The sequence below is a fragment of the Scylla paramamosain genome, chromosome 9 (assembly GCF_035594125.1).
Source record: "Scylla paramamosain isolate STU-SP2022 chromosome 9, ASM3559412v1, whole genome shotgun sequence".
In the NCBI taxonomy this organism is placed as follows: Eukaryota; Metazoa; Arthropoda; class Malacostraca; order Decapoda; family Portunidae; genus Scylla; species Scylla paramamosain.
Window position 1 is genome coordinate 20782325 of NC_087159.1, and position 23610 is coordinate 20805934.

Sequence of the window (23610 nt, forward strand, 5' to 3'; positions counted from 1 at the left end):
GATGCTCAGGAATACGAGTAGGATGATACACCAATTGCATTAGGTCGTGGAGGATAGCTAAGTCGAAGGCTAGTTCACCAGGATGGTCAGTGAAGGGAGAGGAAAGCCAAAGCAGGTGATGAACATTGAAGTCTCCAAGAATGGAGATCTCTGCAAAAGGGAAGAAAGTCAGAATGTGCTCCACTTTGGAAGTTAAGTAGTCAAAGAATTTCTTAAAGTTAGAGGAGTTATGTGAGAGATATACAGCAAAGATAAATTTAGTTTGAGAGTGACTCTGTAGTTGTAGCCAGATGGTGGAAAACTGGGAAGAACCAATAGTGTGGGCACAAGAGCAGGTTAAGTTGTTGTGCACATAAACACAACTTCCAGCTTTGGATTGAAAATGAAGATAGAGAAAGGAGGTGGAGGAGGCAGTAGGGACCTGCCAAGATGATAATTACTCCCAGTGAGGTCTAAAGCACTGGATCAGGGTGTGCTGTGAACTTATCATTAAACCCAGCTGTGACCTAACTGAATGTTTCCCTTTGTGTCTCACAACACAAGGGGGCAGTCACAACCTGCCCTCTGAAGACAACTCTCATCCTCCACACAAAACTACAAGCACCTAATAACACACATACCCTTCACTCAAAAATTCAAAATTATCATGGCGACTCCTACACCAGCCTCGGAGTCCCCATCTGGGGAGGGCACCACAAATGTCCCCAGGTCAGACTGCTCTTCCGATAATGACCCTAAGTGTCTTGACATCCCCGTCAACTTTTTCTTCATTAACTTCTGCAACATTTGTGGTCTAAGATCTAATTTTCAATCTGTAGAACACCACCTCTCCTCTTCTAAACCTCATCTTCTTTTTCCTCACTGAAACTCAGGTGTTTGAGGCAAATGACTCTTTCTTTACACTCATTTTCAATCCAAAGCTGGGCTTTGTGTTTGTGTGCAACTATTTAACCCAATCTTGTGCCCACGCTCTTGAATCTTCCAAGTCTTCCACCATCTGGCTATGACTACAGAGTCACTCTCAAACTAAATTTATCTATGCTGTATACCTCTCACCTAACTCCTCTGACTATAAGAAATTCTTTGACCACTTAACTTCCAAAGTGGAGCCCACTCTGACTCTCTTCCCTTTTCCAGAGATCTCCATTCTTGGAGACTTCAATGTTCATCACCAACTTTAGCTTTCCTCTCCCTTCACTGACCATCCTGGTGAACTATCATTCAAAATTGCTATCCTCCACGACCTAGAGCAATTGGTGCAACACCCTACTCATATTCCTGACCGTTATTCTTAATCTTTACCTGACCTCTACCTGACCTTCTGGTTATGCTGTCACCCTCTCTTCTCTGTTGGACTCCTCTGATCACAATCTCATATCTGTATCTTGCCCTACTTCATGTACTTGTGACTACTTCATGCTACCTATTAAAATTCATCGCAATGATGTTTTCCATGGTCTCACTGGCCTAACCCCTTGGAAGGCTTATAGACTTGATGTGGTCCCTCCTATTGTTCTCCAAAACTGTGCCTCTGTGCTTGCACCTTGCCTAGTCAAACTTTTTCAGATCTGTCTGTCAACATCTACCTTTCCCTCTTGCTAGAAGTTTGCCTACATTCAGCCTGTTCCTGAAAAGGGTGACTGTTCTGATCCCTCAAACTACTGTCCTATTGCTTTAATTTTCTGCCTATCTAAAGTTTTGAATCTATCCTCAACAGGAAGATTCTTAAACATCTATTACTTCACAACCTTCTATCTGATTGCCAGTATGGGTTCCGTCAAGACCGCTCTACTGGTGATCTTCTGGCTTTCCTTACTGAGTCTTGGTCATCCTCTTTTAGAGATTTTGGTAAAACTTTTGCTGTTGACTTGGATATATGAAAAGCTTTTGATAGAGTCTGGCACAAAGCTTTGATTTCCAAACTACCCTCCTACGGCTTCTATCCTTCTCTCTGTAACTTCATATCTAGTTTTCTTTCTGACCATTCTATTGCTGCTGTGGTAGATGGTCACCGTCTCTTAATTCTATTAACTGTGGTGTTCCTCAGGCTTCTGTCCTGTCATCCACTCTCTTCTTATTATTCATCAATGACCTTCTAAACCAAATTTCTTGTCCTATCCACTCCTACACTGATGATACCACCCTGCATTTTTCCATGTCTTTTCATAGATGTCCAACCTTTTAGGAAGTAAACATTTCATGCAGGGAAGCCACAGAATGCCTGACTTCTGATCTTTCTAAAATTTCTGATTGGGGCAGAGCAAACTTGGCATTGTTCAATGCCTCAAAAACTCAATTCCTCCATCTATCAATTCGACACAACCTTCCAGACAACTATCCCCTCTTCTTCAGTGACACTTAATTGTCCCCCTCTTCTACACTGCATGCCTCCCTCCTCCCATGGCCTCACTGCACAAGATTTCTTTCTCTCACCCCTATTCTGTCCACCTCTCTAATGCAAGAGTTAACCAGTATTCTCAGTCATTCATCCCTTTCTCTGGTAAACTCTGTAACTCCCTGCCTGCTTCTATATTTCCACCTTCCTATGACTTGAATTCCTTCAAGAGGGAAGTTATAAGACCCTTATCCTTCAATTTTTGACTACCACTTTGGACCCTTTTCTGGGACTGGTATCTCAGTGGGCTTTTTTTTTTTTTGTTGGATTTTTTGTTTCCTTTGACCAGTGTCCCTCTTACATAAAAAAAAAAAAAAAAAGGAGGGAACATAAAAGGGGCTACTGTCAGCTGCCTCATACACCTGTGTTTCCGTGAGGAATAAGAAGATGAGGTTTAGTAGAGGAGAGGTGGTGTTCTACAGATTGAAAATTAGATGTATGATTGCAAAAATTGCAGAAGTTAATGAAGAAAAAGTTGAGAGGGGTGTCAAGACACTTAGGGTCGATACCAGAAGAGCAATCCAACCTGGGGACACTTGTGGTTCCCTCCTGAGATGGGGACTCTGAGGCTGGTGTAGGAGTCGTCATGATAATTTTGAATTTTGAGTGAAGGGTGTGTGTGTGTAATTAGGTTCTTGTAATTTTGTGTGAGGGAAGAGAGTTGTCTTTAAAGGGCAGGATATGACTGCCCCCTTGTGTTGTGAGACTCAAAGGGAAACTTTCAGTGAGGTCACAGCTGGGTTTAATGATAAGTTCACAACACTTCCTGATCCAATGCTTTAGACCTTGCTGGGAGTAATTATCATTTTGACAGGTGCCTATTACCTCCTTGCTCTCAGCAGCTGGATAACTTGTAGCTTGTTTGTCTGCGATCAGGTGAACAGAGCTTATAAGGCTTTAGAATCTAACCTCTTCAGAAGAACAAAGATAGTCATCTCAAATGTAAATCTGTATTTTCTGCTTAATCTAATACCTCATTCATCTTATTTCTTGTTTGTTAAGAAATATCTAATCACTGTCATTTCCTCATCTTAAGTATACCAGTATATAAAAAGGAGAAAATGTACACAGATGATACCTGTTTGGCAGAAAGTACTTCAATAATGGTAGCTATTAGAAGTAAAACAAGATATCCACTCAAATCTCAAACACAATCTTGGTATAAGCTCATTAATTATCCAATACATACTACAGAATTTAAGGTAATAGGTAAAAATAATTAAATATTGCTTTAAGATAAATTTGTAAACATCAGGGAGCCTAATGACCTTTGGTCAGAGCTTGGTTGAATATATCAGGTATGACATGCCTATCTCAGTGTATTATTTACTTTGTCATACTACCTGACTGATGCTTCTGTAATAGTTTTGATTTGAAAATACCAGTAAGCAAATTTGAGTATGCCCAAAATATGATAGATACCTGAACTGATGAACTTGAGTACAACTATATAATTCTGGTTTTATGGATTTTGTGAACTGTGAATTTGTAGTTGGTAGGGAATCTGTGCACTGTCCATTTATCTTTACAGTTGATGATTTTGTTAGGCCAACTTTATCTTAGTATTTGGTGTATTGTAGCATCTCTAATTTTTTACCTACTGGTTGTGATGTCATGGTGAAGCATCACTGAATACTTCATCAAGCATTTGCATCTGAAAATACTATTAAACAATTTTTTTTACCAAAAATAGTCAAAAAAAGTACCCAAAATATATGGGTACTTAAATTTAATTTGTGTATTATGTGAACTGAGGTAAAATTATTTAACAATTATTTATGTATACAGAGTGTAACGCAAGTTTCTGCAAATACTGAATAAGGTGAAAGAACATGTAACTCTAAGTACTAAGTGTTAAAAATATTGCTGTAAAATGCTACTTGGCATTATCACTCAGCTGTTTTCAAGGTTGTTTGGACTCGCTCTCCCCTCCTCCCTCGCTTTGATGATGACACGTAGCATTTTACAGGAGTACTTTTAATCACTGCAATAATAATGTCGTGTAATGCTTATCAGTAAATTACATGCTTTTTAATATCATTTGTCTTGTTATAAGATACTATAATATTCCACAGCTTGCAAAAAATAAGATTAAACCATTCGTAATTTGACCAAGTGGCTGCAACAATGCAATCATCTGTCCGTCACCTCATAACTACACATATAGCACACTTGTGAGTCCAATACATTTTCAACTCCTCTGATGGGTAATCAAAGCCTTAAAATGCATATATGTATAGAACATTTTCTACTTAGAATTACACATTCTTTCACCTCTTTCAGTATTTGCAGAAACTCATTTCACCCTGTATTTAGTGGTTGGCAAGGATTTGTATTGTCCACAAGCCAGTACAGTCATTTATTCAGTCTGGCCCACACTGCCTACCTGTGGTGCACTATCTTCACTCTTGTAACATCTAGCAATTTCATTAATTGTTGGCAATGCTATAGTGAAATATTGGAGGTTCAATCTAGAATAATGTTTTATTATATCAGAAATAGGGTTTGTAATGAGAGCAAAAGCCTGGATATTGCTTTTATTTGACTTTTGCTATTATTAGGCTGTCTCAGATGCCATTCAACCTGACATGTCATAGTCTTTCTTTATTTCTTTCACTCTGAAACATAAGGGTATTTCATAATTAATTTTGCAGGATTTCAGGATTTCATTATAAAGCAATTTTCTGTAACTTATTTTTCTCTTATCTTCAGGGTATTTATGGAGATTTGGCACCCTCTGCTCCTCATGTTGTCAATATTGATGTTGAAAGTGGCACAGTTACTGTTGAAAGTCCACAGGACTCAGATTTTCTCAGCTCTGTTCATATGCAGGTAAGTAAGTTTAAGTTATTTCCTTCTTATGGCAGACATGTACAGATGCTCCCTGTTTTGCAGACATTCAAGTTTTAAACTTTTGTTGATACAAACATAAGGTCTGGCTCAGGAGAAATTCTGAGCAAGGACTCTGTATACTAGGAGGTTGTGTTAAATTTTTGCCTTCCCCATGACAATGGCACCTCCAGTGGCCAGCAGGAAACATTACTTTTGCTCACATAAGTTTACTGTCATCTGCACCATTTGAGAGCTAATTTTTCTTGAGTTATCATGCCCAGTAGCTTTACTATTTAAAATTTGACTGCATAAATAATAAATTTATACATTATGTTAAAGTTTGATACAACTGAATGTAACATTTACTAGTAAACCCTTAAGTAACCAAAGCTGTAGGTTCCACCACCCCATTTAATCTCTCTACATGTCTCTCTCAAATTAACCACAACACCCACTCTAGTCTGTTGTACCACATTTTATGACAAAGCCACTGATGGTAATGCTATACTAGCATATAGAGAGTACTCTTGATATTAGCAAACCAGTACAAATCTTTATTCCTTCATAGCCACTAATTAATCCCTTTGCTTACTCATGTATGTGATATTTAAGACACCTACCTCACATCTCTCAATGCTTGTTATGGTATACTTACTTAGTTTCATAACAGTTGAACAAGTAATTTATTTTTTGTATAGTAGTAGACTTAAGTGAGTCACACTCTTCAGGCCATATGTTAGGGCTAGTAAAATGCACTGATTACCTATATACTTTTATTTTTTGTTGAAAGGGAGATTACTTTTCATTACACTGTTTAGTTTCCAAAAGGCACTCTATCTTATTCCTATCCTTCTGTTGATTTATTTTTTTCATGATCTGGGCTCAAACATTTTTTTTTCCCTACTGAAATACTGTATATTCTGAACACATTCTATGACCTTATTTTCAATTCTAATTTCTTTGGTATAGAATTGTTGAACACTTTTGTTGTCTTCATATTTATCCTCAACCATATTTTATTTTTGTAGAACTGTAAAATAATCTCTTGGGTCCATATTAACAAAGATTCTCAGAATTCGTCTCAGCCTTCTGCTTACACTCTTAAGCGGTCTTAAAGTTGTGCTGAGACCAGTCCCTAAGTCCCAGTATGAATGGTGAAAGAACAAAATGGTAAAATCTTATATCTCTCAATTTTGAGTTAATAGTGCAATCTTTTTACATTTTTTGGATTGAATAACAAAAATTGATAATTTGTCACTGTTTTTTGTAAGAATATGAGTGCATTAATTTGTGTTTATTAATAAGCAAATTAGATCCCGTGCAAGGTTTGTGCATTTTGTCTCAGCGTTGTCGTGCCATTTCCACTCAGCAGCAGCACCCTTCCTGTCATTTTTCTTTAGTATGGAAGAGATGATGATCCCTAAGGCTAAAAAGGCCCACAGAGGAAACCTAGCTGAACTGATGATGAGACTTTCCTCACTCATCCAGTCAGTATATGAGGAAAGATGTAGCCTGAAGGGCTTCACTCATTCAGAGAAACAAAAAAGCTGTATGGGGCTCCATTACTAAGAAGGTAAATGAGACACTGCAACAACAGGATACATGAAGGTCCAAGGTCATTGCTGCAGAGCTGCATTTCCCATTGACTTAATAAAACTGTAATTGTCACTTAAATTATTAGCATCAGTACATCACTCCTTCTTGTGGGGCTCTCCAAGGGATCTCCCGCCAAATATGTCATAAATTACACTCCTGCAGTTTTATTCTATATATGTCCAACATTTCAGAGTCACTCAGGTCATCAAAAACATCATTATGGGACTGATAATTCTTGAGGTGGTGGGCTCAGGCTTCATGGTTAGCCATCTTTGGTTAACTTAGTCTTAGTGTAACTCTTAAAGTTAAGCAGACTCTGGACCTGTCATAAATTTAACACCTAGACTAAGTTCAACTTGGGAAGTTAAGCCCAACCCTAAGTATAAGAGTTGGGCTGAGTCAAATCTCTATAGTTAAAATGGCCCCTGAATCTCATCTGTGGATTTCCTTAACAATGCATATCATCCTTAAATTAAAGGCAGGAATGTGAATATTGTATTTGTTTTGTGTAATCAAATTCATTCTTGACCCAGTTGTCTAAATCACAGAGAAAACCCAGTCATTGCTTGTTTAATAATTACCAGGTTTAATCATAATTAAGGCTGGGTCAAAAATCATAAGTAATGGCATTGGGGCTTTGGACAAAATGGTTAATAGAGTCAGCATTCACAGGCTCACCTGGTTAGCTATCCCAAGCAATTTGGATGGTTATGTCTGGAAATGGTACTCCAGCCTAAATCTACATACTACATATAAGATGTTAATATTTATACTGAAAAATACTGCTAAGATATTAGTGTAGAGTGGACTTTGAGTGTCAGCATGATACTTGAATGATGAGCTGACATATTATGGCAAGTAATTCCACATTGCAGTCACTTTCACACCACACTTCAGTACACAACGATTCATGAGGTGGATTCAAGGAATAACCATGATTACCTCGGTCACAATGCCATGTAACCATTAGGCTGATACATGACCTGTCACCTGAAAAGCCCAGTACAATACCGATGACACAAACTAGCCCTCAGATACATTATGAGTTCATTACATAAAATAGGGAGCAACTTCTGTGTCTAAAAAAAATTCATTTACTTCTCCTCTCAGGATCCTTAGGAAGGTGAAAAATGTTAAGTCCTTATTCCACTTGCAATTATTTGACAGTACATTGCTGAGCATGATCAAGTACTCATCTTGGCAAAGTATATACAAATAAAAATCTGTGAGTCAGATCACTTATCTCCCCACATTCTTCAATGTGGCAGCAGAGTGGCTGCTTGGCAGTGTTGTGTTCACATGTCAATCCAGGGGCGCGTTTCAAAGAGGTTTATGTAAGCTTATGCAACCCCCTCCTCCCCCTCTTTGGCACAGTCAATCAGCTGGAGTTAACAAAAATGGCTGCCCACAGTGATCTTAGCAGAAGAGCTTGCTGATGACCCTGTACTAGACATTATGGACGTTATTCATAGAAGAAATTAAGTTTTAAGGAGGCAAAAAGGAGGAGAGAGGAGAAGAGAGGCCACAGAGTCCTGTGAGAGTCAGAGATTATGTTTGTTTATCAACAGTAACCCCCCACAAGGGAGAAGCATACTACTGGGAAGGCCTGCACGCAGGAAAGTGCCCACACACTTTGCACATGTGCAAGCAGTCTTGCCTTGTGATTGGTGTGAGAAGTCTTGCCCTGTGAATGGCCACCACCTTATCATCAGTTAACCTAACTAACCTAACCTTATCCAACCTAACTAACCAAACCTAACCTGACTAACCTAAACTACCCAATATAATAAGAGACCATATCCAGTAATTTGGTACAGGGTAGTTAGGTTAAGGTTAGGTTAGATTAGTTAGGTTAGGGTTAGGTTAAGTGATGAGAAGGTGATGGACTGTCACACATGCACAGTGTGTGTGGGGACTTTCCTGTGTGCAGGTCCTCCTGCACTGCCTCTCTGGCCCATGAGCTTCTGTTAGCTCACAGTGACATTATCACCCTCTCAAAAAACACATTCTATAACATTACATAATGTTGTGTAAACCTCTTTGGAACGTGCCCCAGCTCGCCCATTGGAGTGGACTGCCCTCCTAGTATACAGAGTCCTTGTCCAGAGCCACCCATAGTACAAAACTCATGATCACTCTGCTGCACCATTACACCATCATGTCGTGCCACATGTGAGGGCAAAACACACACTCAAACAGTGCTAGTATATGTGGTATAACTGTGTGATATGAGCTGTTGTGTGGCTGTTGTGATCCAAGTGATATGCAGTGTAGCTGAGAGGGATATAGATTGTTGAGTGACTGAGTGTGATATGGGTTCTTGTGTGGCTGGTATGATGTGTGGCATGATGTGGGTTTGTGTCCATGATGTGTGGCATGATGTGGCTTTGTGTCCATGATGTGGCTGGATGACATGTATAGTGTGGTGTGGATGAGTGTTGTTGTGTGGCATAGTGTGGAGGGTGGGATGCTGGTTGTGCTGTGGCTTCACGTGATATTTACCTAGTTGTGGTTTACGGGGGGGGGGGGGGAGTAATCTCATAGTATCCTGTCTCTATATCTATCCAGTTTGGTCTTAAAAGCATGGATAGTTTTGGCATTCACAATTTCTTCACTGAGTTCATTCCATTTGTTCATACTTCTGTGAAGAAAATTATACTTCTTGATGTCTCTTCTACAGTTAACTTTCTTCAACTTCTTACTGTGTCCCCTTGTACTCTGTGTGTCTAAATTTATAAAACATTTTTTTGGGCACATTTTCCATACCATTTATCATTCTATAGATGTTTTTTTTTTATTTATTTAAACAAATATTTACAGAAAAGCTTAAAATTCCACATTGAGTATGGAATTATTTAAAAAGCCTATGATGGTATTATTTACTGGGAATAACACTATACATAATTAACATAAAGATAATAATACAGAATAATGAAATATATTAATGTAAGACTAAAATTTAAAGCACCAGTGGGGACAGGTGCATGCAATGCCACCTGTGGGCTGCCAGCTTCACCTGGTGTGTGGACATGTCCTGCACTTGGGGCGTGGCCACTGTGAACATGTTCCACAGCCACGAAGTCCTGGTTGTGTAGGTGCAGTGGTGTTGGCTAGAGCGAGATTGAGGCACCTTCACTAGCTCGTCACTACTAGCCGCAGCTCTGGTGCACCTCTGCACTGTGTGTGGCAGCAGCCTCAGGGGGTCAAGGTGGGGGACCCTCTGCACCTGAGTTTTGTGGCACACCACTAGTGCTGACATGTCCTGGCGGTGCTTCAGTGATGTTACTGGTGCTGGGTGCTGTTGGTCCTTGTCAGTGGCCACCAAGCGCAGGGCTTGCCGCTGCACAGCATCCAGTCTCTGCATGTGGGTGGTGGCACTCAACATCTAGGACAGGGCACCGTACTCCATACGTGGGCGTATCTGTGCCCTGTATAGCGTGAGGATGCCCCTTGGGTCGAGGGTGTTCGCCATCCTGCACAGGGTAGAGAGATCTGGCGGGCGACGACAGTGATGTGGGGATCAAAACGTAGGCTGCGGTCCAGAGACACGCTCAGGATCTTGATGTAATCCTGTAGTGGCTGGCTCTTGCCTCCAAAACGCAGCTGTCCTGACACTGTGTGTGAGGCACCTGGGGACTGCGAGATGACCATTGCCTGCATCTTCTCAGGAGCAAAGTTAACCTCTCACATCTTTCCCCACTGCTCCACCTGTCCGAGCTGCCTGTTCAGCTCAGTGACGGCACGCTGACTGTCGAGGCGGCAGTAGGAGCGGGAGAGTGTGCAGTCATTGGCATATGCTGCTGTAAATGATAGCTGCCGGAGGAGGTCATCGATGTATATGTTCCATAGGACTGGGCTCAAGACGGAGCCTTGCAGGACTGAGGCCCGTACAGGTGAAGGCCTTGATGACTGCCCATTGACTACTACCTGAAGGGTCCTGCCCTGGAGGTAATCTTTGAGCAGCATTAGCAGATCACCCTGGACACCCTTGGCGTGAAGCTTTTCAATGAGCCCCATGTGCCAGACGCTGTCAAAAGCCCCAGCAATGTCCAGGACCACTACAAGGGTGCCCAGGCCTTCTTCCAGGGTGTCTTGCCAGTCCTTGGAGAGGATGAGGAGGAGGTCTGTGGTGGATTGGCCAGACCTGAAACCAAACTGCCTGTCTGAGAGGAGGTGGTTCTCGTTCAAGTGTTGGCAGATGACAGCAGACACTATTTGCTCCAGCAGCTTGCCCACCACTGAGAGCAGAGAGATGGGTCTGTAGTTGCTGGGCTCAGACCTAGAGTTTTTCTTGTGGACTGGGACCACATGCGCTTTCTTCCATACTGAGGGCCACTTCTTCTCCCTCAGCAAGATGTGAAGATGGTGGTGAGAGGAGCTGACAGCTCTCTAGTGCAGTGCTTGAGGAGCCGTGGCTGACATCATCTGTGGCTTTATCCCACATCCACCACACCGAGTAGCCACTCAACCTGCTCTGCCATCACCAAGATAGTGGTGACAATGTAGCCAGTTTCCGGGGCCAGCTGTGGAACAGGTTGTGCCGGGTCATCAACCTTCATCTTGTTGGCAAAAAGCTCGGCGAGGAGTGTGGCCTTGTCTGCACTGCTCGTGGTGGTGGATCCGTCAGGTCTGGTGAGTGAAGGAAGAGTCTTGCGGTGACATGTTCCTTGTTGCTCCTTCACCAGATTCCACCAGGTCTTATTGTCATCTCCTGGGCCACTGAGCTTTCACCTTCTGTCCTCCCTTAGCTGATTCCTTGCCCATCTGCAGATGGACATCATCCTTTTACACACCTCCTGGTGCAGCGTCTTGTTCCTATGTGATGGGTGTTGCTTGTATCTCACCCAGGCAGCATGCTTGGCCTCAGCAGATGCTCTGCAGCGAAAAACCAAACCAGGCGGGATCACCAGGCCTAGAGAGATATATTTGTTGGAGGGCAAGGAGCCTGGTGGTGAGGGTGCATGCCTTGGTCTCAGCATCTCCCATTAGAAGGGCCTCCCAGTCCATGTTCTCCATGTCCTGCTTCATGGATGGCCAGTCCGCCCTGTTCCAAAGCCAGACAATATGCGGGATAACGTCTTCCCTTGCCGTTAGCAGCTTGACCTAAGACAGCATGGCAAAGTGGTCTGAACTGCCCACTGGTCCTAGCTGCTGGCAGCTGATGCTGGCTTTGGGTAGGTCTGTCACCACAGGGTCCAGCAGCCCTCCCCGCTCGTGTGTAGGGAAGGTGACATGGTTGGTTAGGCCCTGAACAGCCAGGAGATTATTGAAGGCATCCTGCTCCATGTGGAAGTTCAGTTCCCCCACTGTCATCACATGGGAACACTTGTGATGCTGGAGCAGGGTGTTGAGTTCCTCCGTCAGGAAGTCTAGTGGGGCTCGTCCTTGTCTCAAGGGGCGGTACATAACACAGAGGAGAAGCCCACTGTTGTCTGCACTGAAGAACAGTGCCTCCATCAGGTGTGGTACGGCTACCTCAAGTTCCTGATTTTGGAGGCTGTCCTTAAAACAGGCAGTGACACCTCTGCCTACCCTATTTTCTCTGTCCATCCTCACCCATAGGAAGTAGCCTGATATTTTGCCAGACATCGGCTCCAGCTCATCACTCAACCATGTTTCTGTCACTGCGACAATGTCAGCACTATGTCTCAGCACAAAATTGTGGCTAAGGTCACCCACATTGGTGTGGAGTCCTCTCACATTGCTGGAGACCACGGTCAGGTGACAGCTGGGGCGTCTGTTCCCTTGCCTCCTCCCGTTGGCTTGCAATTGAGGTGTGGTGGTGAGGCGAGATGTGTTAGTGTCTGCCCTGCCATGAGGAGGGATTCTAGCTGGGGTAGTGACTGGGTTGTGGCTGCCAGGAAGGCTGGAGGGGGGCCTGAAGGGGCTGCTGGGGGGTGGGGAAGTTGTTACTGCACTAAACCCTCCATCAGAACCCTCATGAACATTCTCTCCTGCCTTTGTTCCTGGCGTTCGTCAGCAGTGTGGCTGTAGCACATCTCATCTGTGTGGCCAGGGCAGAAGCAGTAGTAACATCAGACCCTTTGCTTTCCCCTGTGCCTCACAGGGTACGTAGATACCTGTGGCTGAGTCATGCAAGGAGGAGGGACAGGTTGCCGGTCAGGTGTGATGGGGTGACTTCCTGCCCACTGGCCAGGTCACTGTTGCTGGGTCTTCTTCCAGCTTCCATTGTTGTTGTTGTTGTTGTTGTTGTTGTTGTTGTTGTTGTTGTTGTTGTTCTTGTTCTTGCTCCTATCACTGTTATTGTTGCTGTTGTTGTTGTTACTACTGCTGCTGCTGCTGCTACTACTGCTATTTCTGCTGGTAGTACTGCTACTGTTTCTCCTGCTGTTGTTGTTGCTGTTGCTACTACTACTGTTATTGTTGCTGCTGTTCTTGTTACTGTTGTTGTTGCTGCTGTTCTTGTCACTTGTTGCTACTGTTGTTGTTACTGTTGCTGCTGCTATTGTTATTGGTGGTAATGGTGGTGTTGGTGCTACCTGAGGTTGTGGTAGTGGTGGCGGTGGTGGGGGGTGCAGCCACTGTGGTGAAGGCATCTGCTACTCTTATGAGAGGCTTAGGCCTCCCAGATTGCCACCACTGCCTCCAGTGGTCTGAGGAGGCACATGCCTTCTACCAGGTCCTCAGGATAGAGGAGGGAGTACCATTAGTTGCAATAGAGCTGCTGGAGGCTCTCGCGTCTGCCTTCTTACACTCCATGAGGACCTCCATGAGGTCATGGAGTTCTGCCACTTGTGTCTGTTTATTGAGAATCCAGTCCCTTTGTAGTGTGAGGGACTGAATTATGTTATTTTTGTTTGTTACCTCCTTCTGTAGGTGTAGGGTGTAGGAGATGAGATCCTCCTTATCTATCTCCCTGTAGTGCTGCCTCTTGTCCACATCTATGTCTGCGTCTGCATCGCCACCATTGTTGCTTTCATTGGGGGCAGCAAGCATGGTGGGAGCATTTTCATTAGGATCTAGAGGGAGGTAAACTACAGCATCTTCAGTGCTGCATAACCTCTGTAGTTCCAGTGTGTCTTCGCACATGTAGACATCATAGTCTCCGAGGCAGGATGAGTGGCAGACATTGGGGGAGTCATTTCTGCCTTTGCATCTAACATAAGGTGCATTCTTGACTGCAGCCTTCCCACAGACAGCACACCACTTCTGAGGGTAATACCCAGGAAGGTCTTGCCTCTTGATGGGCCTGTGATCTGCCATTTCTGTGGAGTTTCAGCAGGTGGTAGTGGTGGTGACAGCTGCAGTGGTAGATGCTAGGGATGGGTTGGGTGCAGTCATGTCAATCATGTCAGGCTAAGGTCTCAGCGCTAGAGTTAATTGCTTTGGAAGGAGTGTGGGTGCAGCTTGGAGTTAATTTCCCAGGCAATTTCCTTCCTTAGTGTAGGGGGGCACAGTAGTGGGAGGGGTACGAAGACAGGACTCGTCACAGTAACCCCTATATCCGCACAACACTGTACACTGTCACAACACTGTATCTCCTTCACTGCACTGTACATTTATACATCACTTGTTGGTGTGCTGGCAGGTGGGTGGGGTGCTGGATCACACTGACTGCAGATTTTTTTTTTTTTTTATGTAGGAAGGACACTGGCCAAGGGCAACAAAAATCTAATAAAAAAATGCCCACTGAAATGCCAGTCCCATAAAAGGATCAAAGCAGTGGTCAAAAATTGATGAATAAGTGTCTTGAAACCTCCCTCTTGAAGGAATTCAAGTCATAGGAAGGTGGAAATACAGAAGCAGGCAGGGAGTTCCAGAGTTTACCAGAGAAAGGGATGAATGATTGAGAATACTGGTTAACTCTTGCGTTAGAGAGGTGGACAGAATAAGGGTGAGAGAAAGAAGAAAGTCTTGTGCAGCGAGGCCGTGGAAGGAGGGGAGGCATGCAGTTACCAAGATCAGAAGAGCAGTTATCATGAAAATAGCGGTAGAAGACAGCTAGATATGCAACATTGCGGCGGTGAGAGAGAGGCTGAAGACAGTCAGTTAGAGGAGAGGAGTTGATGAGACGAAAAGCTTTTGATTCCACCCTGTCTAGAAGAGCAGTATGAGTGGAACCCCCACAGACATGTGAAGCATACTCCATACATGAACGGATAAGGCCCTTGTACAGAGCAGCTGGGGGGGTGAGAAAAACTGGCGGAGACGTCTCAGAACACCTAACTTCATAGAAGCTGTTTTGGCTAGAGATGAGATGTGAAGTTTCCAGTTCAGATTATAAGTAAAGGGCAGACCGAGGATGTTCAGTGTAGAAGAGGGGGACAGTTGAGTGTCATTGAAGAAGAGGGGATAGTTGTCTGGAAGGTTGTGTCGAGTTGATAGATGGAGGAATTGAGTTTTTGAGGCATTGAACAATACCAAGTTTGCTCTGCCCCAATCAGAAATTTTAGAAAGATCAGAAGTCAGACGTTCTGTGGCTTCCCTGCCAGATATGTTTACCTCCTGAAGGGTTGGACGTCTATAAAAAAAACGTGGAAAAGTGCAGGGTGGTATCATCAGCATAGGAGTGGATAGGACAAGAAGTTTGGTTTAGAAAATCATTAATGAATAATAAGAAGTGAGTGGGTGACAGGACAGAACCCTGAGGAACACCATTGTTAATAGATTTAGGAGAAGAACAGTGACCGTCTACCACAGCAGCAATAGAGCGGTCAGAAAGGAAATTTGAGATGAAGTTACAGAGAGAAGGATAGAAACCGTAGGAGGGTAGTTTGGAAATCAAAGATTTGTGCCAGACTCTATCAAAAGCTTTTGATATGTCCAAGGCAACAGCAAAAGTTTCACCAAAATCTCTAAAAGAGGATGACCAAGACTCAGTAAGGAAAGCCAGAAGATCACCAGTAGAGCGGCCTTGACGGAACCCATACTGGTGATCAGATAGAAGGTTGTGAAGTGATAGATGTTTAAGAATCTTCCTGTTGAGGAAAGATTCAAAAACTTTAGATAGGCAGGAAATTAAAGCAATAGGACGGTAGTTTGAGGGATTAGAACGGTCACCCTTTTTAGGAACAGGTTGAATGTAGGCAAACTTCCAGCAAGAAGGAAAGGTAGATGTTGACAGACAGAGCTGAAAGAGTTTGACTAGGCAAGGTGCAAGCATGGAGGCACAGTTTTGGAGAACAATAGGAGGGACCCCATCAGGTCCATAAGCCTTCCGAGGGTTTAGGCCAGCGAGGGAATGGAAAACATCATTGCGAAGAATTTTAATAGGTGGCATGAAGTAGTCAGAGGGTGGAGGAGAGGGAGGAACAAGCCTAGAATTGTCCAAGGTAGAGTTTTTAGCAAAGGTTTGAGCAAAGAGTTCAGCTTTAGAAATAGATGTGATAGCAGTGATGCCATCTGGTTGAAGTAGAGGAGGGAAAGAAGAAGAAGCAAAGTTATTGGAGATATTTTTGGCTAGATGCCAGAAGTCACGAGGGGAGTTAGATCTTGAAAGATTTTGACATTTTCTGTTAATGAAGGAGTTTTTGGCTGGTTGGAGAACAGACTTGGCATGGTTCAGGGCAGAAATATAAAGTGCATGAGATTCTGGTGATGGAAGGCTTAAGTACCTTTTGTGGGCCACCTCTCTATCATGTATAGCACGAGAACAAGCTGTGTTAAACCAAGGTTTAGAAGGTTTAGGACGAGAAAAAGAGTGAGGAATGTATGCCTCCATGCCAGACACTATCACCTCTGTTATGCGCTTCGCACACAAAGACGGGTCTCTGACACGGAAGCAGTAGTCATTCCAAGGAAAATCAGCAAAATACCTCCTCAGGTCCCCCCAACTACCAGAGGCAAAATGCCAGAGGCACCTTCACTTAGGGGGATCCTGAGGAGGGATTGGAGTGATAGGACAAGATAAGGATATGAGATTGTGATCAGAGGAGCCCAACGGAGAAGAAAGGGTGACAGCATAAGCAGAAGGATTAGAGGTCAGGAAAAGGTCAAGAATGTTGGGCGTATCTCCAAGATGGTCAGGAATACGAGTAGGGTGTTGCACCAATTGCTCTAGGTCATGGAGGATAGCAAAGTTGTAGGCTAGTTCACCAGGATGGTCAGTGAAGGGAGAGGAAAGCCAAAGCTGGTGGTGAACATTGAAGTCTCCAAGAATGGAGATCTCTGCCAAAGGGAAGAGGGTCAGAATGTACTCCACTTTGGAAGTTAAATAGTCAAAGAATTTCTTATAGTCAGAGGAGTTAGGTGAGAGGTATACAGCACAGATAAATTTAGTATGAGAGTGACTCTATAGTCGTAGCCAGATGGTGGAAAACTCGGAAGATTCAAGAGCGTGGGCATGAGAGCAGGTTAAGTCATTGTGCACATAAACGCAACATCCAGCTTTGGATCGAAAATGAGGATAGAGAAAGTAGGAGGGAACAGAAAAGGGGCTACTGTCAGTTGCCTCAGACACCTGAGTTTCAGTGAGGAAAAGATGATGAGGTTTAGACTAGCATAGGTGGTGTTCTACAGATTGAAAGTTAGATCTTAGACCGCGAATGTTGCAGAAGTTAATGAAGAAAAAGTTGAGGGGGGTGTCAAGATACTTAGGGTCATCGACAGAAAGGCAGTCCGACCTGGGGACATTTATGGTCCCCTCCCTAGATGGGGACTCCAAAGCTAGTGTAGGAGTCGCCATGATGATTTTAAAATTTTTGAGTGAAGGGTGTGTGTGTTATTAGGTGCTTGTAGTTTTGTGTGGAGGAAGAGAGTTGTCTTTAGAGGGCAGGCTGTGACTGCCCCTTGTGTTGTGAGACACAAAGGGAAACGTTCAGTGAGGTCACAGCTGGGTTTAATGATAAGTTCACAGCACCCCCTGAGCAGTGCTTTAGACCTCACTGGGAGTAATTATTGTTTCGGCAGATGTCTCCACGTTGTTGGAGAGAATCGTCACAGTAACCCTTGCGCTTCACAACACTATTCACTGTTACAACACTGAATCTCCGTCACTGCATTGTACATTATTATCCGTCACTTTTAAATGTTGTGTTGGTGTGCTGGCATGTGAAGGGTACTGGAGCACGCTTACTGTAGATGAGATGAGACCACGTGCGAGCTCAGTTACAGAGTGACCCACGGACACGTCCTCACTCTATGACCTCTGACCTCTCTCTTTATTAAATCCCTTCTCTCTCTCTCTCTCTCTCTCTCTCTCTCTCTCTCTCTCTCTCTCTCTCTCTCTCTCTCTCTCTCTCTCTCTCTCTCTCTCTCTCTCTCTCTCTCTCTCTCTCTCTCTCTCTCTCCTATTTTCAAGGGTAGGAATTTCCAACATTATTAATCTTTCTTCATAGGTTGACTTACTCAACTCCGGAACCATCTTAGTGACTGCTCTTTGTACTCTTTCCAGTTTTATAATATTACTCCTTGTATAAGGAGACCACACCACTGCTGCATATTCCAATCTTAGTCTTATCATGGAAATCAACAACATTTTTATCATTCCTTCATCCAAATATGAGGACCCTAGTGTTGAAAGGGTGAATCCAGCAAAATCAGGTTTTCAGATGTTTGAAAACCTGAAGTTATTCACTTGTGAACTCCTCAGTGTTGTGAGGGCGAATCCAGTGAAGTGCTGTTTTGAGACATGCGTGTCTTGATATTTGCTAATTTAAGAGAAATTGGCAACTAATTCTGTGAACAGTGTTGTTCATACCAATACATGTGTGTCATGATAATCTTTCAGTATAAACAAAAACAGGCATTACCATTAAATTGCTACTTCCTTTGTGTATTTGCCAATACATGTATATCATGAAAATATTTTGGTATAAGCAAAAACAGGGATTATCAATAAATTGCTACTTTGTGTATTTACCAATATGTGAGTATCAGGAAAGTATTTTAGTATAAACAAAAACAAGAATTATTAATAAATTGCCATTTCCTTCATGTATTTACCAATACATATGTATTATGAAAATATTTTGGTATAAACAAAAACCGGCATTACCAATGAACTGTTGCTTCCTTCATGTGTTTTAATAATAACCCTGATGCCTCTAAAGCAGAGGAAAATCATTACTCCTTCAATGTAACTATACACAAATATAATAGACCTTGTACTCATAAAAATCATGAAAAGCATCAAAGTTTATGTGATAATTTGGCATGTGGGTGGAGGAGGAGATCAAGCTACTGGCATTTGGTGGGATGTGCTTTCATCTGATTGGTTGTGAAGGTGTGGTGTGATGTCAGAGGGCACCTTGCTGCTCATTGGTTACCAGGGATATGAGGTTTGCCTCTATTACAGTATGCTTCTTCTTGGCACCTTCCACCCACATGGCAGAGTTCTGAGCATTAAGTCAGGATGCATCCTTATATTCAAAGGGATTTTTGACCATGTTGTAAAGGCGAAACAGTTTGATTCTGGCAGCAACATGTAGATAATGGTGAAGAGAATGCTCTGGCGAGTCTAACTCAGAACCGCCAAAAATGTAGCTTCACCCTTTCTACACTAAACGCCTCATATGAGAATGCCATTCTTACTCTTTTTAACAAATTCATCATCTCTCCTGTAATTTTATCAGTGTGTCTGTCCAGAGTCAAATTTTCATTAATTGTTACTCCCAAATCCATTTCTTCTTTTGATTTCTTTAATTTCACACCATCCATCTCATAATGATATTGTATTCTTTTTTTACTCTTACCAAACTCCATTACTTTACATTTACTTAAATTGAATTCCATTTGCCAAGATTTACTCCATCTATTTATCTTATTGAAATCATCTTGCAGTGTCATACAGTCATTTACATTTTCTGTCCTTCTCATCAGCTCATCAGCTCATCTGCAGATAAGTTCATATAACTATCTATTTCTTCATTCATGTCATTTACATATATCACAAACATTATTGGTCCCAACACTGACCCCTGTGGAACACCACTAGTTACTTTCAGCCAAGATGAATTTTGGTCTTGTATTACAGTTTTCATCTCTCTATTATCCAGATATTAATCCTCCATCCACTCCAGCTTTCTTCCTCCAATTCTTCCATAACTTTTTGTCTTCCATAGCAGTCTTCAGTGTGGTACTTTGTCAAAAGCCTTCTTCAAATCTAAGTAGACACCATCTACCCATCCATCTCTCACAATATCGACTACCCTTGAATAAAAGGACAGTAAGTTCATGGAGCGTGATCTTCCCCTTCTAAATCCAAATTGACAATTTATCAACACTTTATCTCTTTCCAAGTGTTCCATCCATCTTTCCTTTATTGTTTTTTCTCATAGTTTTCCAACAACACTACTCAATGACACTGGTCTATAATTTAGTGGGTTTTCCTTATTTCCTCCTTTGAATATAGGTGTAATATTTGCTCTCTTCCAATCTTTTGGTAATCTTCCCTGCAACAATGATGTTCACCACTGTGAATTTTATCAGCCAGTTTTTGTCTGCATTCTTTCAGTATTCAGTTTGATACTCCGTCTGGACCAGATGCTTTATTTACATCAAGTTCTTCCATCATCTTGAGTATTTCATCATAACTGACTGGGACTGTACTTAGTATATTCCTCACCAAATCATCCCTTCCAGCATCAAATTCCCCTTCCACAGTAAATACCGATCTGAAACTTTGGTTCATAATCTCTACCATGTCCAGTGCATCCTCATAGACTTTTCCTTCAACTTTCAGTCTTGATACACCTTCTCTCTTCTTCATCTTCCCATTAAGATGTCTAAAGAATAGTTTTGGTTCATTTATACACTTTTATATCTCTTCCATAGTTTCTCCCCATTCTTTTTATCTCAACGTATTCATTTCTTGCATCAATATATTCCTCCCATCTGCTCTCAGTTTTCTTTTTCTTCCATCTTTTCCAAGCATTTAACTTACTAGCCTCTTTGCATTTTGTATTGAACCATTCCTTACCCTTCCTACATCTTGCTCCTCCTCTTGGTACAAATTTCTCCACAGCTGTATTTTATATATATATATATATATATATATATATATATATATATATATATATATATATATATATATATATATATATATATATATATATATATATATATATATATATATATATATATATATCCTTATAAATTCATCCCATTTTCCTGAATATCTGCATGTTCAAAGTGTTTCCAGTCCATGGCAACAAAGCACCTTAATTTTTCAAAATCAGCTTTACTATATTTAAATCTTACCTTATAATTTTCATCAATGATTACCTTTTCATTTTTCAAATTAAATTCCATCAAGACATGATCACTTTTACCTAGAGGGCTATCATAGTGTATAGTTTCAATAATTTCCATGTCCTTGGTAAACACCAAATCAAGTCTTGATGTTTATCACTTCCACTAAATTTGGTATCGCAGTCAACCCATTGAGTCATCAAATTTTCCACTGCCCAGTTTAATAGACTGTTACTCCATGAGTTCTCACTTCCAATAGTTGTCAGTGTCTCCCAATTTATCTCCTTACAATTAAAATCACCAACAATAACTATATCACTACTTTCCATCACTATCTTTAGAAGACCTTTTAACACATGAACCAATATCTCTTCATGCACTTCTTTTTGCCAAGCATTGGTCATAGGTGGCACATACACTCCTACATAATTCATTATCCTTCCATTTCCACTTCTAATCATCACTTATAGAATTTCAGACATGTCTTCACTTTTTATTACCTTCTCCACTTTAACACATTTTTTAGTCAGAATGATCACTCCACCTCCTCCCTTGTCACTTCTATTTCTCATCCATAAATCATGTTTATCATTGCCAATGTCAGGAGTTCCCCATTCATTTTTCTATTTTGTCTCACATAATACAACAATATCTGGTGTGGTTCTGTTTAATAACTCATTTATTTCCATCTTTGTTGACATTAATCCATTTACATTAGTGTAACATACTTTCCTTGCTGTTTGATGTACCATTTCTTTATTTTCATATCTCTTACTCTCCAGAAAACTTTTTCTTCTCCTCTTCCATTCATTGTTCTTTTTTTGTTTAGCCTCATTTATTATCTCCTTTTACTTCAACCTTTCAGTCTCATCCAGATCCCTGTTTATTTATACATTTTTATATTCTTCATCTCCAGACAACCTCCAAGACCTCTTTTGCTTGTACTTGTGTTGCAAACCTTATTCTTATGGATCTCATTTTCTCTTCTTCATATTTCCCAATTCTGTGGAACTCTTCCACTTGCTTTACTACCTGACTGTATTCACCTGTCACTTTCTTCAGTAACTTATTCAGCAGGTTCTCCTTTTCCTCTCTTTGAATTCTGCTTACTTACAATTTTATCTTCCTTTAAACCAGATTCAGTTACATGTTTATACTTTTCTACAGTGTCTCTCACTAACTTTTTCTCTTCTTTTAAAAACATTTACCACTTTCTGTCTCAGGTTTTGTTTCTCATTTTCTTGTTCTGTTATTTTCTTTAGTGATTCTTCTTCAACTTTACATTCATTTATCCACTTATTTTGCCTCATTTCCACATCCTTTAAACTTGCCTTCATTTCCTCATTTCCTTTCTGAACAGTTTCTACTTTCTCCTTTATTTGTTTCTTCAAACTCATTTTCCACCTTCAATTTCTCATTTTTATCTTCCATCTCAACTTTGTTGTAGTAATCACCAACTCCATACCCATCTCCTTGTGTGCCTCCAGTGTCTTTACTCTCTCCAATAACTTGTCCATCATTTCCTCCATATACAAAATCTTTCTACACTGCAACCTATAATTCAGTTCTCTTTCTTCTCCAGTGAAACCTTCAGGAGATCCCCATTCCTTTGGGGTGCCATCATCTGCTATGTTTGTCCAAAATGTACACAAACAAACCAAACTTTCCTTGAGACGGGATAACTATACTCATGGTATTTTCTCCCCTCCCCATTTACCACCTAGGTATTCCTGGGTCTTCATAACATATCTTGTTCAACTATGAGTGATTTGTGTTATTCCTTCACTTCTATATGTAGAGCACTGAAAAACATGTCCTGTTACTCCGCCTCATATGTGCATGACAGAATATGATATGATTTGTTGTTTGGCCAGTTGTAATGTGTGGTGTGACATAATAGTTTAACAGTTTATTTAGAAAGGGGGGTTACAATATTGGAGGGAGGATGGAAGAGGTAGGATATTGGGAGATGGGGGATAAAGGTTGGTGAAAAACAGAAATATAGTAGAAGATGGAACGTTTCTGGGTGGTCCGGGTTGCTGGTTTTAGTTTGTAGTATACATTTTGTTTTCTTAATTCTAACAGGAGATATGCATATTCTAAATAGTACATTATATTTGTTTAGTGGCAAAGGTTACAATTACATTTAAGATATTGTCATATAAGATTTACATAAATGGAATAAAGGTGCGTTTACTAAGTTCAAAGATGCATAATGTTAATTCACAAAAATATGGCTGGATAATAAGAAGGAAAAAAAAATATTTTGTGTGCCTATCTTCATTTGTACCTTGGGTCAGGTTCTGGTCTTAGTCTTAAGGTATAGAGGCTTTGGGGGAACCAATTGTGCTGCTTGGTGGGCGCTGCCTCGTCTAGAGGTCTCAGTTCCTGATATTGTCTCCATTCCTCAGTCTCCATCCTTTCCCAAATCTTTTTGGCCATTTCATGAAGGTGAATGTTAATTGGTGGAACTCTGGCCTGCTCGTGGAGGTGTTCTGATGAGAGTAAATCATCCCACTTCACCTTTAGTGCAAACCGGAGAGCAGCATTCTGCACTTTTTGGAGGCGACTCACAGCCCTCTTACTCATCGTGTGTGTCGGTACTGGAGGGTACACCAGGATGGGGATCACCATGG

General features: G+C 41.6%; 1 protein-coding gene across 11 annotated transcripts in view; it reads left to right on the top strand.

Moving 5' to 3' along the window:
* Window positions 1-23610, top strand: part of LOC135103708 (uncharacterized) — a 254425-nt gene that overhangs the window by 100905 nt on the left and 129910 nt on the right. For all 11 annotated transcript variants that reach the window (XM_064010316.1, XM_064010312.1, XM_064010310.1 and 8 more), the window contains one exon: window positions 5108-5227. In XM_064010316.1, coding sequence (XP_063866386.1) covers window positions 5108-5227 — 120 coding nt within the window. The remainder of the gene's footprint in view (window positions 1-5107; window positions 5228-23610) is intronic.